Source organism: Chiloscyllium plagiosum, chromosome 1 (assembly GCF_004010195.1).
Source record: "Chiloscyllium plagiosum isolate BGI_BamShark_2017 chromosome 1, ASM401019v2, whole genome shotgun sequence".
NCBI classification, from domain to species: Eukaryota; Metazoa; Chordata; class Chondrichthyes; order Orectolobiformes; family Hemiscylliidae; genus Chiloscyllium; species Chiloscyllium plagiosum.
The window spans coordinates 126,611,245-126,637,236 of NC_057710.1; the positions used below are offsets into that span (position 1 = coordinate 126,611,245).

General features: G+C 40.8%; 1 protein-coding gene across 2 annotated transcripts in view; it reads right to left on the reverse strand.

Moving 5' to 3' along the window:
- The window catches only part of fras1 (Fraser extracellular matrix complex subunit 1), a 441,368-nt gene that overhangs the window by 113,580 nt on the left and 301,796 nt on the right, over positions 1-25,992 (reverse strand). For both annotated transcript variants that reach the window (XM_043696280.1, XM_043696287.1), the window contains exons 31-39: positions 24,987-25,165; positions 22,440-22,562; positions 22,049-22,163; positions 19,847-19,984; positions 17,744-17,776; positions 15,294-15,425; positions 7,994-8,116; positions 4,155-4,402; positions 953-1,089 (exon numbers count right to left, since the gene is read on the reverse strand). In XM_043696280.1, the coding sequence (XP_043552215.1) occupies positions 953-1,089; positions 4,155-4,402; positions 7,994-8,116; positions 15,294-15,425; positions 17,744-17,776; positions 19,847-19,984; positions 22,049-22,163; positions 22,440-22,562; positions 24,987-25,165 (1,228 nt within the window). The remainder of the gene's footprint in view (positions 1-952; positions 1,090-4,154; positions 4,403-7,993; positions 8,117-15,293; positions 15,426-17,743; positions 17,777-19,846; positions 19,985-22,048; positions 22,164-22,439; positions 22,563-24,986; positions 25,166-25,992) is intronic.

A 25,992-nucleotide genomic window follows, 5' to 3' on the forward strand; every position in this document is an offset into this window, starting at 1 on the left:
CCATTCTGAAAAAGAACCTTTTATCCCAACTCTCTGCCTTCTGTCAGACAGCCAATCCTCAATCCATACCAGTAGCTCACCTTGAACACCATGGACCCTCACCTTGCTCAGCAGCCTCCCGTGTGGCACCTTATCAAAGGCCTTTTGGAAGTCTAGGTAGACCACATCCACTGGGTTTCCCCGGTCTAACCTACTTGTCACCTCTTCAAAGAACTCCAACAGGTTTGTCAGGAACGACCTCCCCTTACTAAATCCATTATGTTATAAACCTCTATAAGATGACCCCTCAGCCTCCAAAGCACCAGGGGAAATAGCCCTAGCCTGTTCAGACTCTCCCTGTAGCTCAAAGTCTTCAACCCTGGCAACAACCTTTTAAATCTTTTCTGAACCCTTTCAAATTTCACAACATCCTTCCAACAGGAGGGAGACCAGAACTACACCCAATATTCCTGATGAAGGGCTTTTGCCTGAAAGGTCGATTTTCCTGCTCCTTGGATGCTACCTGCCCTGTTGTGCTTTTCCAGCAATATTCCAGAAGCAGCCTAACTAATTCTCTGTACAGCTGCAATATGGCCTCCCAATTCCTATGTTCAATGCTCTGAACAATAAGGGAAAGCATATCAAACACTTTCTTCAATATCCTATCGACCTGCTACTCCACTTTCAAGGAACGATTAACCTACACCCCAAGGTCTCTTTGTTCAGCAACATTCCCCAGGACGCCAACATATTCTACAATAATTCATGTCTGTCTCTTTAATTGACTAACTTAGGTTCTGGATTTCGATCATACATATATCAACCAACATCATTCAATGGACTGAAATGTGTTTTAAAGTCTACCTAAGAGTATTAAAAATATTAAATTGTAGGCATTACGAAGGACTTCTTTTACAGGAAGAAGTGTAACTTGTATATTGCATATGTTCTGCATTATATTCAATTATTTTACCTGATTCTTTGGTTATCAATATCTTCCATTGTAAAAGTAGAAAATTCCAGCAGTTCCTCATTCTGATTAGTGAGAATACCATACATGGGCAGAGAGATCAGCTGCATCCGGATTTTACTGTCAGGAGAATTATTATCCTAGGAGAAGAAAAGGTAAATGTTATGTTCAGCTAGTTGGTTCCTCTTTAATATTTTTCATGATTTCACATTACACAATTGCAAAAATAATGTGAATATTTCTGGAAATTTCAAGAGATCAAATCGAAAGCATTTATTAAAGCAAAACCTCAAATTGGTGGTGAACTTTGGCAGTTCTAACCGCATGAGTTGGGAGAAAACAGAGTTAATGCTGAGTCAGTGACTCTTCTTCAGAACTGGTTGTGTTTTATTTTAGCATTTATTAAAACAATTGACAAGGTCCCAGAAGGTAGGCTGGTCCAGAAGATTAAGTCACATGGGAACCACGGAGAACTGACAAGTTGGATACAAAGCATGGAAACAGACCCTTTGTGTAACTGGTCGGCACCGACCAGAAATCCCAAGCTGACCTCGTCCCACTTGCTAGCACTTGGCCAATACTCCTCTAAACCCCTCCTATTCATATACCCATTCAGATGCTTTTTGAATGTTGTAATCAAACCAGCCTCTATCACTTCCTCTGGCAGCTCATTCCATACACGCAGCACCCTTGATGTGAAAAAGTTACTCCTTAGGTCCCTTTTAAATCTTTCCCCTCTCACCTTCAAATTGTGCCCTCAAGGTTTGGACTGCCTCACTCAAGAAAAAAGACCTTGGCTATTTACCCTATCCACACCTCTCATGATTTTATAAACCATTACAAGGTCACCCCTCAGCCTCCAACACTCCAGGGAAAAAAAGCCCCAGTCTATTCAGCCTCTCCCTATAACTCAAACCCTCCAGTCCCAGCAATATCCTTGAAAATCCTTTCTGCACTCTCTCAGCAACATCCTTCCTATAAGAAAGTGACCTTCATTGGTAAGAACATTAAATAGAGGAGTTGGGATGTCCTGTGCACCTGCGACATGACATCCCAACTCCTATACTTAATGCTCTGACCAATGAAGGCAAACGTGCCAAATGCCTTCTTTACTACCCAGTCTACCTGTGATTCTACTTTCAAACAACAATGCACTCTTACCCTGAAGTCTGTTTGGCAACGCTCCCCCGAGGGCTACCATTAACTATGTAAGTCCTTCCTTAGCTTGCCTTCGCAAAATGCAACACCTCATTTTTCATTTCATTTAGTTGTGTAGGTATGTTTTTCTGAGTGGAGATCTGTGAGCAATGCTGTTCTGCAAGGATCAACACTGGGACCTCTGTTGTTTGTAACATATGTAAACGACTTGGATGAAAATGTAGGTGGTCTCATTCGTCAGCTTGAAGATAACACGAAAGTTGGTGGAGCTGTGAATATTGAGGAAGGTTGTCAAAGGATACAACATGACATTGATCAGTTGGAACGTTAGTTGGAGAAACGATGGATTAAGTTTAATCTGGACAAGTGAGAGGTAATACATTTTGGGAGGTCAAATGCACAAGAAAAGTAAACAGAAAATGGCAGGACCATTGACATAGAGAGGGATCTTGGCTTGCTTTTTAGCTATAAGAAGAGGTTGGACAAACTTTTCGGTTGCTTTTGCTCGAGTGGTGGAGGCTGAGGGATGATCTGATGAATGTATATAAAATTATGAGAGGCCAGGATAGGGAGGATGGTTAGACTCTTTTTTTTCCCAGGTGGAAATGTCAAATACTAAAGGGCATAGGTTTAAAGTCAGAGAGAAGATTTAAAGGAAATATGTGAAGCAAGTTTTGTTTTAATACAGAACGTGGCAGGTGCCTGGTATACGCTGGTAGCGGTGGTGGTACAAGTGGATATGACAGGGCGGCACAGTGGTTCAGTTGCTGGCACTGCTGCCTCACAGTGCCAGGGACCCGGGTTCGATTCCAACCTCGGGGGACTGTTTGTGGAGTTTGTGTGGGTTTCCTCCGGGTGCTCCGGTTTCCTCCCACAATCCAAAGATGTGCAACTGAGGTGAATTGGCCATGTTAAATTGCCCATAGTGTTCAGGGATGTGTATGTTAGGTGCATTAATGAGGGGTAAATGGAGGATAGGGGAACAGGTCTGGGTGAGTTACTCTTCGGAGGGTCGGTGTGGACTTGTTGGGCCGAAGGACCTGTTTCCTCACTGTAGGGATTCTATGAACTTCTATGACAGCAACATTTAAGAGGCATTTAGGCAGACACATAATCAGGCAGGGAATAAAGGGATACAGACCACGTGGGACTGGTTTACACAGACATGGGCAGAAGGGCCTGTTCCTGGACTGCACTGTTCTGTGTTCAACAATTACTACATAAAGTACAGAAGTGGAAAGCCACTGAAAGGTTAGTATTGCATTATCAGACATAACATTCACATAAAAAGGCTTTCAATTGTGCATTTGGATTTAGATTTGAATCTTCCATTTGGTGAGTGGCCTTGCCTGGTTGTCAGGTTGGGAGAATGGACACAATATTTGGCCCTGCATGAATAGGGAAAGGATGCTTTGTTTGGGCTGTTCCAGTGAACACACTTGTTAGAATGATGGTACAGCCATATAATGAAGCTTGGTGCAATTGTGCTTCAAGGAAGGGAAGCAAAAAACAAATCGCATTCAATAACGTAAGAGCAAACATTTCTCGTGATTCACAGCTTGAATTAGGGTGAAGTATTATGCAAGGTTGGAATCTAATTCAGAATTTTAGGTAAGATGCTATTTCTTCGGATGCTTTACCTGTCTTGGGACATTTTTAAGTAGAAGGATGGAAATAACAATACAGAAGAAGTGAAAAATAAAAGCAAAATTAAAATGAGATAAAAAGCACAAAACAGGAAAAAAAAATTTTCAAGAACATCTGGGAAAAGCAAAATATCACAAAACAGGCACAGTACAGTAAAAGAACATTCATGCTATGAACTGTTAATATTTAGCTATCAAAAGATATGACAATTTTGCCAAAAGTCCATGAGAATAAACTAACTTCTATCATCTAATAAAGCAGACTGTAGAAGTGCATTATTTTTCTGGAAAGTTGATATGTGTAATTTAACTATATTTTTAATGAGTCAAAAATATTTAGAAGAGAACACAATAAGCTAAAAATAAGCTGGCTACTGCTCAGAGTAAAAGAGTTAACATACAGTGTATGCCAGATGAGATCTTGTTAAAGTTTCAAAGCTTTTCGCAGGCACTGAAATGGTCAACAGAGATTCAGGTGCAAGCCTTGGTCCATCACCATCTATTGCTGAGATGTGAACTTCCAGCAGTGTTGTTGCCGTGGTAACTCCATCTGTGACTAAGATTTGCATACCGTCTTGCGTTGTTGGGGTGCCACCATGAATGTAATGAATTGCGTTTCGTGCGACATCATCATGTGTGAAGGTATCTCCTGTAGAAAATGGGAAAGTAATTAAAATAGAATATCATCTGGCATTTAAGCTCTTAATGATGAACCCATAGTTCTTACAGGCTCTTGTGATACAGTGGTAGTGCCTCTGTCTGTGAACCAGATACTCCAGATTCAGGTCAAACCTGCTCTAGAGATGTCTAATATGATCTCTGAACAAGTTAATTAGAAAATATTACTCAGCAGTAAATACAAAACAATAACATAATTAAGAAATTCAATTTATGGATAGAATAAATCATAGATAGAGTTGTTCTAGTGCAGTGAGAGTGTCTCTTCTTCTGGGCCATATGGGCTGGGTTCAAGTCCCACTTGCTTCAGTTGTGTGTCCAAACATCTCTGGACAGGTGGATTAAAAACATCTAAACCCATGACTCTTAACTATAAGAATTAAAATGAAGTGTGAACAAGCGGGGTCCACTCATCAGACAACTGCATATATTCAAGTCTGGAAAGAGACACTTATCAACTCTGGTGAAGGATTGTGGGATTACAACCTATAGATTTGTCGTGTCTCATTTTGTGAATAAATTTAAAATGGTGAAGATTGACTACAGGTCTCTTCCTTTCCCACTTCTTAAGATTAAGAACAGAAAATTCATTTGATTTTTGTAAACTATGATGATTGATTTAATTTATTGTCACATGTACCCAAGTACAATGAAAACCTCTGTTTGTGAGCATGACAGGCAGATCATATTAAGCAAGACAACAGGGAACATTGTGCATAAAAAATACTTTGACAGAGCAAGGCACACAGGTTACACTGCACAGGACGTGCACTAGGCAAGATCAACATTAACAATATCAGTATTATTTGAAGTTAGAAATTATTTTCTCATACTTATAAAATAATTGCTCAAATATTGTTTGTGATGTAAATATAATGTTAACTGGAAATAAACAAGTTTTAACAATCCCAGTTTTGGTGACCAACAATCTACAAATCTCATTACGTACATTTAAATTTCAGAAATAAAATCATTTTCTTTCAGATTGGACAATACAAGATTTGCAAATAAGAACATTGCATTCTTTGAGCATAATGTACTTCTTCAACAGAACAATGATTGAACATAGGATATACATTGCTCATGCAATTGTACATTCAAATAGTAACATGCAATGGGAAATAATGCATTATTTCAAAGAATAAGGAACAATTGTTTCTCTATTGTCATGAGAGTTTGGAACTCAGGTTTCATCTAAGTAACAGGTCACTAATGGTGCATCATTTTGGGATGAAATTCCTCCCACTAATAATTTCAGCCTAAATACTAAATGAGATAGAATCATAGAATCCCTCAAGTGCAGATAGAGGCCAAATGGCCTGCAGGAACTGCAGGTCTGCACGAACTCTCTGAACAGCATCCCACGTTATCCCCATAAACCCACATTTACCATCGTTAACCCAACTACCCTGCACAGCCCTGGACACAACGGGATAATTTAGCATGTCCAATTCACCTAACCTGCACATCCCTGGACTGTTGATGGAAACTGGAGGACCTGTCAGACACAGGGAGAATGTGAAAACTCCACACAGTCACTCATTTCCAACCACATCAGAAAATTACAGACAGAAAAAATTTCAGCAAATAATTCAAAATTCAACGATAAACCAAAATGACAAAAGTAAGTTTGTCCTATGCCATATCATTTTCCATACCAAAAGATGGAATCCAGGAGGCTGGCAGCTACATATTTGAATAAATGATTTGGAGATGCCGGAGTTGGACTGGGGTGTACAAAGTTAAAAATCACAACACCAGGCTATAGTCCAACAGGTTTAATTGGAAGCACACTAGCTTTCGGAGCGACGCTCCTTCATCAGATGATAATGGAGGGCTCAATCCTAACACAGAATTTATAGCAAAAATTTACAGTGTGATGTAAATGAAATTATACATTGAAACATTAGTTTTCTGTTAAGCCTTTCATCTTTTAGAATACAATGATAGTTTCACTTCTTTCATGTGGAAATCACAAAACCTTTTTTTTAAAATGTTGCATTCTCGGGTTAGCTGTTAACAATGGTGATAACTAGACAATATGTTGAAGGTATTGGCCCCCCTGTGTTCTCTGTCTATGCCATGATGTTTAGATTGATTCTAATCTAAAAAGTGAGATAACGGAGTTTTACATAAATTCATGCAATTTTTGAGCTCAGAGTTCTACATGAATGTATGCAGTTTTTGAGCAAAATACAATGTAACCCTGCAAGTACAAATTCACCCCACAAAATATATGCGTGCATGTGGGTCTTTGTCTGTCTTGTGTGCGTGTGTGTCTGTCTGGGTTGGGGGTTGTGAGTGGGAGAAAGTTGTGTGTAGTGAGTGCAGAGTGTCTTAAGTCTGTGAGGGGGTGCACGTGTGAGTGTGGGAGTGTGTGTGTCTGTAAGGGTGCGTGTGGGTGTCTGTGTGCACATCTGTGTGTATGCGTGTCCATGTGTGTATAGGAGTGCCTGTGTGTGTGTGTGAGAGTAGGAGTATCTGTGTGTGTGTGTGTGTGTAGTGCAATGATTGTTACCTGTAATGTGACATGAACCCAAGGTCCCAGTTGCGGCCCTCCCTATGGGTACCGAACTTAGCTATCAGCCTCTGCTCGGCTCGGTTTCGGCATGGTACATTGGGGAAACTGAGCAAAGGCTACGACAACGGATGAATGGGCACCGCACAACAATCACCTGGTTCTTAATAGACCACAATACAATGATACTAAATTGGATCCAGCACTCAGATGCTGTAAACGTGAAAGACTGGCTTTGTTATAAATGAAAATAACTGACATTTGAAGGATGGGGTGAGAAAGGCGGTAGTTTTTAATTTTACCACCGTGGGCGGCACAGTGGTTAGCACTGCTGCCTCACAGCGCCTGAGACCCGGGTTCAATTCCCGCCTCAGGTGACTGACTGTGTGGAGTTTGCACATTCTCCCCGTGTCTGCGTGGGTTTCCTCCGGGTGCTCCGGTTTCCTCCCACAGTCCAAAGATGTGCAGGTTAGGTGAATTGGCCATGCTAAATTGCCTGTAGTGTTAGGTAAGGAGTAAATGTAGGGGTATGGGTGGGTTGCGCTTCGGCGGGTCGGTGTGGACTTTTTGGGCCAAAGGGCCTGTTTCCACACTGTAATGTAATCTGATGTGCATTTGTGACCCATTGGAGAGTCTTCCAAACTTTCCTAGATCAAGGGATCCATTCATTCAAATTACCAAAAAGGCAGCAATCTGAAAATGATCTGATTAGCTGGGATTGAGTAAACACAACTTTGTTGTGTAGCTGTTTGCACCAAATTTATTTGACTAGGCTGTGCAACTCAAAGTCCAGAAAACTGTGCTCATCCGAGGAATGAACATCATTCCCAGGATTAATGGCGTACAAGTTTTTATCCTTTCCAGTTAACTTTGCTTTCTACTTTTAAACTTGTAAACTGTGGCTTTAATGTTCAACCACCTGCATGCAAACATTTGCATAGCTTTGGTGCTTGCTGAATTAGTTGACTTCAGCCAGAGAAACTGCAGACATGGTGCAGATATTGCCTTTGGAGAAATGAAAATAGCGGTATAACTGTCACTCACCTTTTACCAGTGGCTGTCTGTTGTCTGATTTAATCAGTACCCCAAACTGAGGAGGTTCCAATAGCTCGAACAGAAGGTCATCAGGATATGTATCTGCATCACGAACCGCTAACTGGCTCAAACCTGAGCACAGAAATAAAGTAATATTCAATTTCATAATTGCTGTAGCTTATCGCTTGACAAATTACTTGAAAATAGTTTTCTGTGCATGTTGTGGCTCCTCTTGAATTTTGCTCAAGCTTTATTCATCACAATACTAGCTCAGATTTTGCATTTAGCATTGTTTTGGAACTTTGGGGGAAAGATAATGAAAACAATGGCACGTGAAAAAGGAGGAAGGGACACAAAGGCAGTGACCACATGGGAAGTGATTCAAATGGAGATAGAAACCTACACTGCTGTGTGCCCCAGCAGTAACCTGCATAGCATCTGCCTTTGCTGTCTGGGTTCAAGTGATTCTGGGCATCGGAGATCGTTCTAAGAAAGATAAACAACCAGCAAAATTCACAGCTGACTTTGGTGAACCCTATGTGGGGGAGTTCACAACAGACAAACAGTTAAGTGGCTAGTTTTAAAGTGTAACCTTACTTTTTTTTTGTAAATGTACAATATTGAGTCGAGTGGACTCTGTTTTGATTTTATGTTTTTATTGAGATCTGTCTCTTAATTAAGTATTGAAAATATCAAAACATAGGTACAGACCTAGCCTGGAGCAGTGTTTTTAGGGCAGTACGACTGCGCAATTTTCTGGGTCTGTAGATTGTTAAGGAGCAAAGATGGTATTTAATGAAGTGATGTGCCCTTCCAGTCAGATATAAGAGACTAAGGAGAGTTGCTATGTTACTGATGATCATGTCTGCAGCAAGCGTGTTTGGTTGTGAATCCTATCGGATCACGTAGATCGGTTGGAGCAGCAGTCAGAGGTAATGAGGAATTTACAGGAGCTAGGGGATGTAATGGATGGCAGTTGCAGGGAAGGAGATAAATCAAAGATACAGTCAGATACATGGGTATCCTCTAGGAAAGGTAGGAGAGAGAGGCAGGTAGTGCAGCACTCTCTGTGGCTATGCTCACCTCAAACGAGTATGGTCTTTTGGAAAATGTAGAGGGAGATTAGCCAGAGCTGCTCAGGAAGATTTAAACTAGTAAAGGAGAGGTGGGACCCAGAGAAATAGTGAGGTAAGAGATCAGTCTGAGACTGGTACAGTTGGGAAAATAAGTCAGTCAAACAGACAGGAACAACACAGAGAACAAGGTACAACTGATAGATTAAACTGCATTTCTTTCAATACAAGAGGCCTAACAAGGTAAGGCAGGTGAACTCAGGGCATGGTCGGGATATCGTAGTGATTATAGACACATGGCTCAGGAATAGACAGGACTGGCAGCTTAATATTCCAGGATATAGGTGCTACAGGAAGGATAGAAAGGGAGGCAAGAGAGGAGAGGGCGTGGCGTTTTTGATTAGGGATAATATTATAGCTGTACTGAGGGAAGATATTCCCGGGAGTACATCCAGGGAACTTATTTGGGTGGAAATGAGAAATAAGAAAGGGACAATCACTTTATTGGGATTGAACCATAGACACCTCAATAGTCAGTGGGAAATTGAGAAGAAAATTTGTAAGGAGATCTCAGTTATCTGTAAGAATAATAGGGTGGTTTTGGTCGGGGATTTTAACTTTCCAAACATAGACTGGGACTGCCATAGTGTTAAGGGCTTGGATGGAGAGGTATTTGTTAAGTGTGTAGAAGAACATTTTCTGGTTCAGTATGTGGACATACCCACTAGAGAAGGTACAAAACTTGAAACTCTTGGGAAATAAGGTAGGCCAGTTGTCAGAGGGAGAGTACTTTGGGGCCAGTGAACATAATTCTACTAATTTTACAATAGTGATGGAAGAGGATATACTGTAGATGGGATCTAAAAATTAAAGTTCTAAATTGGAGGAAGGCCACTTTTGACAATATTCGGCAAGAACTTTCAAAAGTTGATTGGGGCAGATGAACGCAAGTAAAGGGATGGCTGGAAAGTGGAAAGCCTTCAGAAATGAGATAACGAGAGTCCAGAAACAGTATGTTCCTGTTAGGTGAAAGGCAAGCCTGGTAGGTGTAGGGAATGTTGGATGTCTCGAGAAATTGAGGTTTTGGTTAAGAAAAGGAAGGAAGCGTATGTCCGGTATAGACAGGAGAGATCAAGTGAATTCCTACAAGAGTATAAAGGCAGTACAAGTATACTCAAGAGGGAAATCAGGAAGGCAAAAAGGGGACATGAGACAGCCTTCGCAAATAGGGTTAAGGAGAATCCAAAAGGGACTCGACAAATACATTACGGATAAAAGGGTAACTAGGCTGAGAATAGGGTCCCTTAAAGGTCAGCAAGGGCACTTATGTGTGGAGCCGCAGGAGATGGGGGAAATACTAAATGAGTATTTTACATCAGTATTTGTTGTGGATAAGGATATGGAAGATAGAGAATGTGGGAAAACTAATAGTGACATCTTGAAAATGTCCATATTACAGAGGTGGTGGTGCTGGATGTCTTAAAACGCATAAAAGTGGATGAATCCCCGGAACCTGATCAGGCGCACCCTAGAACTCTGTGGGAAGCTAGGGAAGTAATTGCTGGGCTCCTTGCTGAGATATTTGTATCATTGATAGCCATTGAGGTGCCGGATTTTAGAGATTGGCTAACGTGGTGCCACTGTTTAAGGAAGGTGGTAAGGAGGAGCCAGGGAACTACAGATTGGTGAGCCTGACATCAGTGGTGGGCAAGTTGTTGGAGGGAATCCTGAGGGACATGATTTATATATATTTGGAAAGGCAAGGACTGATTAGGGATAATCAACATGGCTTTGTGTATGAGAAATCATGTCTCACTAATTTGATTGAGTATCTTGAAGTAATAAAGAGGATTGATGCGGGCAGAGCAGTGGACGTGATATATATGGACTTCAGTAAGACATTCAACAAGGTTCCTCATAGTGTACTGTATATCAAGGTTAGATCACATAGAATACAGGGAGAACTGGATAATTAGATACAGGACTGGCTCAAAGGTAGAAGACAGAGGATGGTTGTAAAGGGTGGTTAAAAACTGAAGGCCTGTGACCAGCATTCTGCCATGAGGATTGGTGCTGGGTCCACTAATTTTCATCATTTATATAAATGATTTGGAAGTGAAAAAGGAGGTCTGGTTCATACGTTTGTAAATGACACCAAAATTGGAGATGTAGTGGACAGCGAAGAAGGTTACCTTAGAGTATAACGGAATGTTGATCAGATGGGAACAGAGTCTGAGTGAATCGCATAACAAGGGCTGTCACAGAGCTTTAAACTAAATGGGGAGGGGTTCAGTTACAGGGGAAATTAGAAAACCCAGATTAAAAGAGAAGGTAAGAGTGCAGAAATCAGGAGAGGTTATTAAAATCTCCAGCACAGAAACAAATAGGCCAGAGTATCTGGATAAGGTTGCAATAAAACTTCAAGTAAACTGAACAAATGAATGACAATGAGAAGAGGGACAATTAATAGAGGACTCAAGGTGTTATATCTGAATGCACGCAGTAGAAGGAATAAGGTTAATGAGATTAAGGCAAAGATCGAAATCGGCAGGAATGACGAGGTGGGCATCACAGAGTCGTAGTTGCAACAGGATCAGAATTGGGAGCTGAATATTCAAGGATGTACATCCAATCTAAAAGATAGGCAGGTGAGCAGAGGGGATGGGGTTCCCTTATTAATAAGAAATGAAATTAAATAAGAAATGAAGTCGGGTCAGATGGTGTAGAAACAGTGTGGGTTGAAATAAGGAATCGCAAAGGTTAGAAAAACCATAGTTGGAGTCATGTATACTCCTCCAAACAGCAGTCAGGAGCTGGATCGCAAGATACACCAGGAGATAGAAAAGGTATCTAGGAAAGGCAAAGTTACAGTGATCATGGGACATTTCAATATGCAGGTGGACTGCAAAAATCAGGTTTGTGGTGGTTGACTGGAAAAGGAATTTGTGGAATGTCTACAAGATGGCTTTTTGCAGCAGCTTGTGCTGGAGGCCACCAGGGAACTGGTAGCACTGGATTTAGTGTTGTGTAATGATGCAGACTTGATAAGGGAACTTAAGGTGAAGGAACCCTTAGGAAGCAGTGATCATAATATGATTGAATTTACTCTGCAATTTGAGAGAGAGAAGACAGAATCAGAGGTAACGGTATTTCAGCTGAATAAAGGCAACTACAGAGGCATGAGAGAGGAGGTGGGTAGAATTGACTGGGAGAAGATTCGAGCAGGAAAGTCAGTGGAACACCAATGGTAGGGCTTTCTGGGAGTAATTCAGGAGACACAGCAGAGATTCATCCCGAGGAAAAAGAAGCGTGGTGTAGGGAAGGATGAGGCAACCATGGCTGACTGGGGAAGTCAGAGATAGCATAAAAGCCAATAAAAAGCACATAAAATAGCGAAGAACAGTGGGAAACCAGAGGATTGGGAAGCTTACAAAGATTAACAGAGGGCAAAAAAAGGACAGAAAAGATTAAATATGAGGGTAAGATAGCCAGCAATATAAAAGAAGATTGTAAGAGTTTCTTTAGATATATAATGGGCAAAAGAGATGCAAAAGTAGACATTGGGCCACTGGAAACCGATGCAGGAGAGATAGTAGTGGGGAACAAAGAAATGGCTGAGAAACTAAATAATTACTTCATGTCAGTCTTCACAGTGGAAGACATGAGTAATTTCCCAAAAATTCAAAAGCATGAGGAGCCAGAGCTGAGTCGGTGCTAGAAAAAAATGAATGGCCTTAAGATGGATATATCACCTGAACTAGATGGACTGCACCCCAGAGTTCTAAGGGAGAGCGCTGAAGAGATAGTGGAGGCATTAGTGATAATGAGGACTGGAGGACTGGAAAATGGCTAACATGACACATCTGTTTAAAGAGGGAGTAAGACAGAAGACGGAAAATTTCAGACCAATTAACCTCGTCTCGGTCATGGGTAAGATCCTGGAATCCATCGTGAAGGATGAGATTTCTGTATACTTGGAAGTGTATGGTAAAATTGGGCAAAGTCAGCATGGATTCATCAAGGGGAGGTCGTGCCTGACAAATCTGCTAGGGTTCATTCAGGAAGTAATGAACAGATTAAACCAAGGAGAACCAATGGATGTTATCTACCTGGACTTCAAGAAGGACTTGGACAAGGTGCCGCACAGAGGCTACTCAGTAAGATAAGGGCCGATGGCATCAGAGGCAAGGTACTAGCATGGATAGAAACTTGGCTGTTGGCAGAAAGTAGAAAATGGGGATAAAAGGGTCCTTCTCAGGGTGGCATCCGGTGACAAGTGGTGTTCCCCAATGCTCAGTGTTGGGACCACAACTTTTCACTTTATACATGATTCTGAAAAAAGATCATGTCGGAAACAGAATTGAGGAAGATGGCGAGAGTGGGGGTGTGAGGGAAGAATGCCATATACATTGCCTCTGCTGCAACAACTGAAGTAGTGCGAAGTGGTCTTTGGGCCGACTGACACCGTTAATTGGCTGAATTAATGGCCTTCTTATCACTATCTCCTCCCTGACTAGCTCCAGCGAGGTAATTCAACTTGCCTTATAGATTCCATCATTGCTCCTGGATGAGGACTCAGCAGTTGCCACAGCTGCTCCCTGTAGCATTACTAGGCTAAGGAGGTGCCAGCCATTCCTCTTGGTAGCATTCCAATTTGAAGAGTAGGACTTGTGAATTCATTCATTTTTAAAGTGGATAATGAATGGAGGATGGAAATGGATGGAAAATGAGTGGAGGGTGGAACCAAGATTGCGATAGGGATTTTGAGTGAGGTGGGGTAATTTAATTGTTTAGGAAGTTTCCTTATAAATGCATTGAGGGTTTTCCAATGCAGCTCAATATTTGTCGCTAATTCCATTGAAAGAATGAGTTTGATGTGTTCGGGAACAGGCAGGAACAGAGACAGATGTTTTAACTTGCCGCCTCAGGACTTGGCCCACCATCAGTCTCGGTGTATTCTGATGAGGTCAGACTCATCTTTAGGTAAGTGAAAGCCTTAACCCAACGAAAACTGCATTTCCCCATGGGCTGGCATGGGAGGTGGGATCATGACACAGGATCGGCTCTCCTTCTCACCTCCATTTGGAAAATGTGGCCTCAAGTTCAGTCCAACTAATAGAATTGAAGTCTCCCATTTCACACAGCTGCAGGTGCTACATAAAATGAGCTTTAGCAATCTCAAACCAGTTCCCTGGGCTTGTGGAGAAGCTGCACCAAATAACAATGAGAGCGTTCCCACAATCAAATATCATATCAGAGGTGGAACAAAGAAAATCTATTTAAGTTCTGGTGAAACTCCTACTGACGTGTAAGAGAGCATAAATGAAATGCTTATGTATAATTTACAGCATGATTTCATAATGCCGAGAAATTAAATTCTATATCCCTTTCTGTAACCACATCAATTCCAAAAGTAACTTGTTTGGGATTTCTACACAGAACAGAATAACTTGTCCAGAGTTATAAGCTAAAACATAAAGTTTCCATATTTGCCAACTGTATATGGAGGATAATGTAAACTGTGTTTCTAAACTGACAAATCATGGAATTGAAATAGATTTAGACAAACCACTACCAGCTCATTTGTGTTTCTAAAGGATAGATGATATGAATTTCTGCTCTTGATATAGATTAGATTCTCTTCACTAAGGAAACAGGCTATTTGGCCCAACAAGTTCACACCGACCCTCCAAAGAGAAACCCATCCAGACCCAATTCCCTCTGAATAATGCACCTAACACTATGGGCAATTTACCTGACCTGCACAGGTTTGGACTGTGGGAGGAAACCAGAGCAGCCGGAGGAAACCCATGCAGACATGGGGAGAATGCCCAAACTCCACACAGACAGTTCCCGAGGCTGGAATTGAACCTGGGTCTCCAGTGCTGTGAGGCAGCAGTGCTAACCACTGAGCCACCATGCCGACATGCTGGAAGTAATCATGAGAATTTGGGCATAAAGGTCAGTGCATCCCAGGATTTAATTAATAAAATGTAATAAACATAATTTAAATTGATTAAAAACCTACAAAGCCGACTGACCCCCAAAACTTCCAATGGACTGCACTGGAAGTATGAATTCATCAAATCTACACATATATGTGGAACACTGTGACGTATACAGTAATATAAATATTATGTAGCTAATCCCAGAGTTTGGAAATTGAATATTCTAGATATTAAACAGGCAGAAATAGAGACATTCAAACAGGCAACTGAATAAAACAAATGTCTCACCAATGGTTGCTCTTCCTCCTTGGCTGACCTCTAGGAAGGGCTCTGATATTTGAAAAACAGGAGGTTGCTGATTGGTTGATAGTAGATGAATGGTAAATACCATTTCTGGGGATGTATGTTCACCGTCAGAAACTGCACAAAGCAAACAAACAATGTAAGGCTCCAGACATCTCCAAATAGATATGCTCTCAGTATGTTCTAAAGTAAAACATAAATGAGCTTCAGATGTCAATAATACAGAACAGTTGTTATATACTGAATATTTCACTTTGAAAATTCAGTATAATACCCATGGTAACATGATATATACCATACAAAATTGCACCATCCTCTCATGTGCGAGGGTGGGCTCTTCGATATTTTATTTGGGAGCAAAATGCAAAACAGTTGGTATTTCATGAGTGGTTCTGATTTATCAGAGTGATGAAGTACATTAAATAAAGTAAGCTAACGGAATTATTTTTGATGTTCGAGAAGCTAAGTATATTGGGCGTAGGGTGGAAGAATCATGAACTAAGTATATTGAACTCAAAAGCAAATTTTTCCGAACATGCTTCAGGGCCCTGCCATCAGGCTCAAGTTTGAGACAGGAGCCGATACCATGTATACCAGTCACTCACTGGATTTGCCCCAAATTGGTCAATTGGACAGGAAGGTTCACAATCTAATTCCGTACAGCAGATCTGCTCTCAAAACTGGAAATGGCTGCAGGATGCAATGGCATCTAAGGCACCCTCTCTCAAATTTCTTAAAATTTAACATTTGGACAGTATGGTGGTTGAGTAGTTAGCACTGCTGCCTCACAGCGCCAGAGACCTGGGTTCGATTCCATCCTGGGGTGACTGCTTGTGGGTGGGACAGTCTTCAGAGGGTCACTGTGGACTCGATGGGTCAAATGGTCTGCTTTCACACTGTATGGATTCTATTTTTCTAAAAAAAAGGCACAGAAGCTGGCTGCCAATCGTGAGGAAGCAACATCTCCATAAGACGACCTGCAGCGCAATCTCAGCAGTCAAGGCAATTCTGTCCCTGCTGCACGTGGGGAGCCTGGAGGCCAGCTGGAAGATCCTAGATGCCTTCTGCAATTAGCTTTTAAATCTATCGAGTGTTGTTCGTTGGCAGGTGGCCCTGCTGTTTCTCCATCCTGACTCTGGGAAAACAGCTAAAATTCTGTCCTTTGTCTTTTGCTCGGGTCAACGGTGAGAAATCTCCATAGGGTTTTTTTTTAGACCTGAAGAGATTAAATGACCACAAGTTTCTCTTAGCAAACTCAATACATTGCATCCATGGTACCTTCCCATAAAGTGAGAAGTGACACTTCCAGACAGGAAACTTTATGTTATCTTTGTAGATCTTTCGCAATTACAGGCCAATGCTGGAATTATTATGGAAACAAGTCATTTAGATTACATTACATTATAGTGTGGAAACAGGCCCTTTGGCCCAACAAGTCCACACCGACCCGCCGAAGCGCAACCCACCCATATCCCTACATTTACCCCTTACCTAACACTACGGGCAATTTAGCATGGCCAATTCACCTGACCTGCACATCTTTGGACTGTGGGAGGAAACCAGAGCACCCGGAGGAAACCCACGCAGACACGGAGAGAATGTGCAAACTCCACACAGTCAGTCGCCTGAGGCGGGAATTGAACCCGGATCTCTGGCGCTGTGAGGCAGCAGTGCTAACCACTGTGCCACCGTGCCATTTGTCCCTACTCTTCAGCTAGCAGATGTAATTTACATTAGATTGAAGTAAGAGTGGACCCAAAAAAGGGGCAATTCTTATAGTACAAGACAAGTCTATCCTTCAGCTATGGATGTATTGAGCTTAGCTCGTCAGAGAGAAAATTCTAGCGATCATTTTAATTATTTGGATGTAAAAATAATTTTCTTTTCAGAAAAATGCAAATACCATTTAAACAAATCGAACATTTTAGTATCAGTAGCATAGATAACACTGAAATAAAGAAGGCTTTTGTAAAATTGTTGCCATTTGGAACCCAGATTTGTACAGCCATGCAGAGAAGATGTTAACAGTAATGAAGATTACATGCTTGTAGAATAATTCCCATTCCACCCAATATATAATAAACGCCGAGATGATATGACGTGTGAATTATCGTGGTGCTTTTGTTTTCCAGTAAATGTGACTTTTGAAATTAAGGTTTAATTTAGTTGGTGGTTATTTTATTGTTACAGGAATAGAAAACTGTCATTTGGTATAAACATGAGATTTGGGATGAAGTATGCAGAGACATGCAGGTATGTAAAGTTACTCCTGTATAAGTATCTGACAGCCATTGCCAAAGCTTTCTGTTCGGTGCAAGAGTGTTAGGAATCAATTACATTACATTCAAAGCAACCAGTAAGTACTTGGGTGAGGGTGTTAAAAACGCATACACTCAAACCAATTTGAGGAAAATTCATATTTAACAACAGTATACCTGTGAAAAGGAAGTTCACCGACTCAGGCAGACCTAGGAGAATGAAATCAGGTTCAAATTACATAGTTTGAAGATGCCCACTATTGGAAATGGAATAAATAAATCCACCTTTACGACTGTACAAATAATGGTTTTCAGCCTGAATACCATAAAAATTGAACTGCATGAAGTTAACAGATTAATAAACACAAATACTGTACATCAGCACAATAATTAGATTCCCTACAGATTAGATTCCCTACAGTGTGGAAACAAGCCCTTCGGCCCAACAAATCCACACCGACCCTCCGAAGAGCAACCCACCCAGACCCATTCCCCTACACCTAACACTATGGACAATTTAGCATGGCCAATTCACCTAACCTGCATATCTTTGGACTGTGGGAGGAAACCGGGGCACCCAGAGGAAACCCACGCAGATACGGGGAGAACGTGCAAACTCCACACAGACAGTTGCCCGAAATGGGAATTGAACCCGGGTCCCTGGCACTGTGAGGCAGCAGTGCTAACCACTGAGCCACCATGCCGCCCTGCAGGTAATAACCTGCAGGGTCTATACTGTGACGGCTCAAACATCCAGTGATTTAGAAACTGACTTTCACTTCTCAGATCCATCTCAGGCAGCTAGTGGTTCAGCGGTTAGCACTGCTGCCCCTCAGTGGTAGGGACCTGGGTTCAATTCCAACATTGAATGGCTGTATGTGGAGTTTGCACATTCTCTCCATGTCTGCTCACGTTTCTTCCCACAGCTCAAAGACATGCAGGCTTAGTGGTCTAGCCATGCTGAATTGCCCAATAGTGTCCAAGATTGTGCAGGCTAGGTAGATCAGCTATGGTAAATGCAAGGTTACAGAGACTGTCTTTGGAGGGTCATGCAGACCTGATGGGCCGAATGGCCTTTATCTGCACTATAGGGATTCTATGATTTTAATGATGTAAAAGTAATATTTGTTAACTATCATTAGTTTAGGTAATCTCTACCTTTTTCTAAGACATTAAAATTACCGGGAGTAGTACTGCTTGTGTGCAAAATTCAGAAGTTAAGTGGCCTTTATAGTGCTATAACTAGACTTAATTGAGATTGATTGGACATGATCAAGATGTAAACACATCCTGCTCCCCAGCACTGACTTTCCTCACCATCAATGGGTACAAAATTCATCCAGTAAATTTAAAATAAACGATTAATTAGTTCTGTATGTTAGATGGCTAGTGTGGGATTCACACCCACATCAATAATGTGGGTTCAATTCCCACACTGACGTACACTTGACAGATACCACCTCATTGCCCTCCCTTCTCAGAGGTACAATGGAAAACCACTGATAACAAAAGAACTGTCATGACAAATGTCTCAGGAAGGAGCATGAGCAGACAATGAGCTAAGGTACAGTTTCTGACAGAATCGACAAAAAGATGGCAATTTAATACTGTAGTGGATCTTCTGCTTGTTTTCATTGGTCACAGTGTGTAGATGAAAATTGATTGGAAGGGTCCTGGCTGTACTGGCATCCACTTGCTTTCTTTCATCCCGAGAATGGACAAAATTAAGGTTTTTGATCTTGTGAATTGTGTCCAATTGACCCTTTATGTTCAACCAAATTCAGAGGAAAGTCTTTTCTTTGACAGTCTTCAATACCAAACTTTGTTTTAGTCAAAAGTACTTTCAGTATTTAGTGTGAATGAAAGTGTTCATGTAATTAACTTTTATTAACATTCCTCCCTTGCAGAAACATGACCATAGTGATCATGGAGTAATATAAAGGAAATTCAATTGTGACTCTATGCTCACGTAGTTTCCTCATTAATGTTAAAAGCCTAGAATCAGAAACCATGTCATGTGTAAGCTGTGACTTGAATCACCCTGGAAAAGACTGCTTGGAATGTTTTATCACAAAATAGACAGACCATTTATTGTAGAATCATAAGATGGCTGACAGAATTGTCAGGGTCAAAGCTCCTCCTGACCTTACGACACTGTGCAAGTTATACCTTCTCTCAAAACGTGTGCAGTACCGACATTGTGGATGATAAAGGTCAACAGGTCTTAGAATAAGTAGCACTAACATTATCCCGTGAAACAACTTGTAGAATCTTTCTTACCAGTGAAAGAGAATTTGAAAAAGCCTTGCACATGTGAAGATGATCCTGGAGGACGGTACAGAATCTTCCCATGGTCAATGTCAGCCTGAGTGAAGAATGTGACTGGGAACAAAGGGCTGTCAGAGTGTTCAATAGTACCTGCAAGAAGGCAACACAATATTTATACAACACAAAAACTAATAAGGTATCGGCCACCTATTGTAGTGCTGATGTTTGTGCACCTTGAGTCAGTGGGTAGAATAACAGTGATGCTAACATTGCTTACTTTTATCATGAAGTAAATTAGGCAGCATCCTCTAGCGTTTGCTCAAATAGAGATACATATATAGATCCAGAAGTTGCAGTGCATTTTGTCCTGCTCTTGCAAAAGCTCCCCTATACTGGTAACTTGCCGTCAGATTCCATATTCCAGTATATGAAGGGCATAAAGTTGCCATACCTCCTGCTGGAGAATTGCCAAACATACTCCATAATGTTCGGGATTACACATTCAGATACAAGTCAATATTTAACAGGATAAATTTTAACTACCACTAAACAAGCTCCCTCACCTTAAAAACTTAAAGAGTAGAATCTCATGCCTCAACCCTGGTCTGATTTCAATGGGGGAGTGGGGGTGCACAAAAAATAGAAAGCACGGATGGCCTACTGCCATATGCCAACCCTGATTCAATTCCCAGGCATATCATAGATAATATGCCCACTTGTCTGCCACCCTGAAGACTATTCAAACCCTTAACTAGCCAATTAATGTACACTTAAGGCATTTAATCTACTTCTACATCTATAATAGACTGAGCAGTGGAAGCAAGAAACAGTGGGAAGGCAATTTATAAAAACAAAATTGTTAAAACGGCAGGAAAGAATGTGATGCTGTCATTGTACCTCCCCAATTGGTGTCCAAATCTGCAGCTCAACCCAATGTCTATCCACAATCTCCTTGCAGTCCATATAGCATCCACAATAGAGTTTTGGAACTGCCAGACTGCATGATCTGCCAGCTTCCTCTCCACTGAGGAGTGATCAGATCTGGTGGCCAGTTTTCAACATTGTTTGTTTCTAATTGACTTTTCCTTTGAGAGAGACTGGAATGGAGAGGGGAGGGGAGGGATTGTGGAAACATTGACTTTCAAACCTTTAGATTTTAAGTATTTTTATAGGCTTTCAAAAAAAACTGACTTCCATTTACTTTGTCACTTTATCATTCTGAATCCCACCTTCCCTTCAGTTTGCTTTCTAGATCATTTTACATTTAACGAAAAATTCCAATTGAAGTTCGCTAGATAAGACTCTGCTGCTATATTTTTGAAGGGTCAAATGCAAATAAGATTTGAAAATTACAGTGGCAGAGGTGGTTCAAAAGATAATTTTAATCAACTTGTCCAGATATACATCTCTGGAACAGGTGGGACTTGAACCCAGGCCTCCTGGCTCTGAGGTAGGGACACTACAACTGCATCAGAAGAGCTGTCTTAAAATGAGTGTTTGATTACTTACATTAAAGGAAATAAATGTGGTTATCCTGCGTGTAGCCCTCTCAAAATCCAGCAATCTTCTCATCATAAATGTGGATTTGCTGTTTCAGTCCCCACCATTTTGTTCATATTTTAAATCAGCCTTTTCAAATGTGTTTTGACAAAAATCCAGAGGAGTTGGGACTTGAACCCCTTGCCTTTCGGGTAAAAGATATGATGCACTACCACTGTAGTGCAAGATGCTGAGGGAAACAAGGAATGCTCTCACTGCCAATAAATGGCCTATTAATCTGAATGAGCTTGTTAAAGGGCCTTTGACATTAGAGAGCCAAATGTCCTGATAGCTACTGAAGCGGTCAAATTCAACTTTGTTGTAAGGCTAACACAGATGTATATTAAATGCAGTTTTTCTGGCATTACTCACACCATGAGAACAAATATGAAAACAAAATACTTATTCAAAATTTAATTAGATTCATGATGAGTAAATTAAGGTCTTAGATAATTTCTTTTGGACAATTGTCCTTTTATGTTTTTTACCTACAAAGTATTATTTTTTCCATCTGTTTACGTTTACGTTCACTGTCACATTTGACAAATTGATTAACAATCTCAAAGCAACAGTAAGGAAGATTTCCTCTCTCTCAAAAATAATGTTTCAAACTATTAAATCAATTTATGAGGAACAGAGGAAATCTTTTCCATTATATGGATTATCAATACTTGCCATATTCTGGGGGTAGTGGAACAGTAATGTTGTAGAATAAATCCTGGTTTGGTGTGTCACTATCTACAAACGACAATTGTGTCGACTGGATGACTGTAACCCGATCTTCAAGTGCCTAGCGAGAAAGCATTATTCAAAGATATTTCACAAAATGATTATTTATCATGTTTATCAAATGTAATACTTTTTGTTCTACTTCATGACAAGTTTTAAAAAATCAAATTGGTATAAGTCATGCTAGCAGTAACAAGCCTAATAATAGATTAAATATCAGAGCACATTTCTATTTACATTACATTTATAATAATAAAGAGTTGTCGTGGTGGTGGCCAGAGCTGGGAGGAGGGACGTTGGCAGATGGGATGTGCCAGCTCAACAAGGAAATGCTTACTGTTATTTGCAGAGGAGCGATAATGTTTGAAGCTAGCTGTGGACCATTTTCATTCTTTGGTAAGATTCCAATTTCAAATATATGACTTTCAGTTCCAGTGTAGGTCCTGCCACCATTTGTAACCTGTAACCAAAAAAAATATATATGACTGAAATTATTTCCTTGGCATCCTCACTAGGTGATATTATTGTATCACTTAAAGTGACACTTTAAAAAGGCTTGTTCCAAAGAAGTGCAATGTGTTTCATGGTCGACCAAAATAAAATCTGCTCTTTGTGAGTCCAGTGAACCAAGCTGTAATTAGTACAAGTAGTCTTCGACAAAGTGAGTCCAAGGTTTCACTCTTTTAAATGAATCCATGCTGCATTCCCTCCTTTTCTACAACATACTTTGTGTTATTGGTATCTTACAAAGCCAGTTTTCTGTCTACATCCTTGCAATGTGCCTGTGACAGCAGTCAACAGAAAGGAGCATTCTTGCGCAAAAATAAAGCATCATGTAAAATTTCAGGAGTCACATGGCTCATATTAGCTTTATATTTGAGATTTTCTTTTAGTTAATTGTATTTGAACTCCCCAGCAGCCATTGTGCGATTTAAAGTCATGGATCTGAATCATTTGACCTGGTGTCTGGATTCTTCATCCAGTAACACAATCACAATGCTACCATGGAGAGAAATCAGAGTTAATGTTTCAGGACCGTTTTGAGGAAGGTCCATTTGACCTGTAACATTCAGGACCGTTCTGAGGAAGGGCCACTTGACCTGAAACATTAACACCAGGTCTGATGATTCAGATCCATGACTTTAAATCCCACAATGGCTGCTGGGGAATTCAAATACAATTAACTAAAAGAAAATCTCAGATATAAAGCTAATATGAGCCATGTGACTCCTGAATTACTGTAAAAAAAAACCATGGGTATCGCTTAATTGGTAGTATCTCACCCCAGGTCACAAGATTGTAGATTCAAGTTTCATATCAGAGGCTTGAGCGCAAGTAGTCATTAAGTGGATGGTAAAAGGAATGTTGGACTTTCAGCTTAGCCATCAAAATCAATCTCCATCAATATAACAAAAGTGAATGAGAGATCCCATAACATTATCTTGTAGAAAAGATGGGACAAAATCCTCGGATTTTTGGCCAATATTTAAGGAGAAAGTGAGGTCTGCAGACGCTGGAGATCAAAGCTGAAACTTTATTGCTGGAACAGCACAGCAGGTCAGGCAGCATCTAGGGAACAGAAGATTCGACGTTTCGGGCACATGCCCTTCTTCAGGAGGAATTTTGCTGCTCGTCGGATGCTGTCTGAATGCTGTGCTCTTCCAGCACCACTGATCCAGAATCTGGTTTCCAGCATCTGCAGTCATTGTTTTTACCCCTTTCAAATAAACTCTGCCTACCCAATCTTTCCTTTCATCTAAAATTCTCCATTCCTTGCCACATCCTTGTAAATCTCTTCTATGTGGTCTCCAGTGTGATACCATCCTTCTTGTAATTTAGTGCCAAAGCTGTATGCACTTCTCCCAGCAGCACCCATAAGCTATGTTTTAACAAGTATTTTGTACGATTCCTAGAAGCCTCCTCCTCCTCTTTAGGTCCTAGTCTTCAATCAGGAAAGGAAACCATCCCAAATACCTTTTTAATCACCCTAACTATGCCTGGCTATCTTCAGTGATCTGTATTATGCAGCCTGAGGTGTTTCTGTTCCTCTATTTTTGTTAGAAACTTACCATTACATGAATTGTTGCCTTGTTAGTCCTCAATTACCTCACTGTTCTCCAGAATAACTTCTACTTGCTACTTGTTTGCTCTACTAAGTTAATGCAATCTGCAGCCTTCTTCCTCACGATCAATGATTTGGCCAATTTTCATATCAACTATAAACTTTTGAATCAGGCCCCCCTACATGCAAGTCTGAATAATTTTTATACAATGATAAATTGCAAAGGGTCCAAAACTAAGCCCTGAAAACCCCAGTGGAAACACTCTTTCAGTCACAAAAAAAGACCACTCTTCACTTAACCAACTTTGGATTCAACTTGTTATTTAAGCTTCAATCCCTTGAGTCCTTGTTTCCGGTTTCATCTACCCTGTGGAATCTTGCCAGAAGCCTTGCTGAAATCTGGTTGCTTAACCAAAATATGTTGACTTCTACTACCCTTGATTCCCCTCATCTCTCCAAGTGACGATTTACGCTCTCTCAAAATTTTTATTTTTCAATTGCTTGCCAATTAACAATGTCACTTCTGAAAAAGGGTCACTGCAATTGAAACATTGACTCTGTTTTCTTTCCGCAGATGCTCCCAGACCTACTGAGTTCCTTCAGAAAATTCTATTTCTGTATCTGTCCTGTAGTTATTTGGGGTATTCCTTTCCCTCTTTTTATACCATGATACAATGTTAGTATCCTTCAGTGTCCCTCCAAAATGTCTATTGTAGGTGATAGATAGCTCTGTGAGACCAATTAATTGAATGCCAAGCAATGCAATACAGCAGTTTCAAAGCAACTTAAGAACACCTTATACTAGACCCTCAATGACAGTACCTGAAACCTGAATGAATCCTCTGCAGAAGTTACCCCTGAGTGTTGATACCATACAATGCCATCATTAAGATCTTGCTGACTAAATGAGTTTGTCACAGTAGCTGTTTTTCCATCAGGCAGTCTCTGCCACCCATCTGCTGGGCCATCAGCTGGCATTGGGACCAAAAGGATCACATCACCTATTGAAAATTAAATGTAACAGTAAATGCACAGCAACTTAACATGAAATATGCTCTGTATAACTGGCACTACTGGAAGCACCAGACAAGCACAAAATTTGAATCTGTACATCTGCACAGAACTGAACTTGATTGAAATATATCATTTAATGGCTACATGGATGAGAATGCCATCAGTGGAATAAGTCCTTGTACCTGACTGAAAGTAGGAAAGGTGGCTCACTTCCTGTCTTGCCCTTCAAGTCAAGTACAAATTCAAAACAAGAATTTTCACAACCCTGGAAGTAACATTTTAAATACTTCTCACCCTCTTCTTGAAATTACCTAATGCACCTCATGCCTGAGGTGAACCCTGGTTAAACTGAGCGGGCAGTAGTACATGGGTCACTAATCAAAAATGAGAAGGCTTCCTGAAAACTAAGATCGAGCCATAAACTGGAACCAGGAGGTTGGTGTAATATCAAGCAACGTTGTTTTTTTTTAAATGTGTGCTCTTCTAACTGGGGTAATAATAGGTAAAGATGCCATAGTCTTCAGGCCATAGGACTACTCTCTCATTAGAGGGTCACCACGCCTCAGGTGAGGGAAGAGGTTGAGAAGGAGAGTCCTTCATGGTAACCTCAGCCAGTGCAGGAACTCAACCCATTTTGTTGGCGTCAATTTGGATCACAAACGAGACATCCAGACTAGTTATATAATTATGCTAGAAAAAAAAAACCTTCAAATTGTGAAGCATCTCCCATTTCTTCCCTACCTTTTAGCTTTACTTGTTACATTCTCTGTCACCATGTCCTCTTCCTTGTCCCCTTCCCTTTCTCTCACCCCAA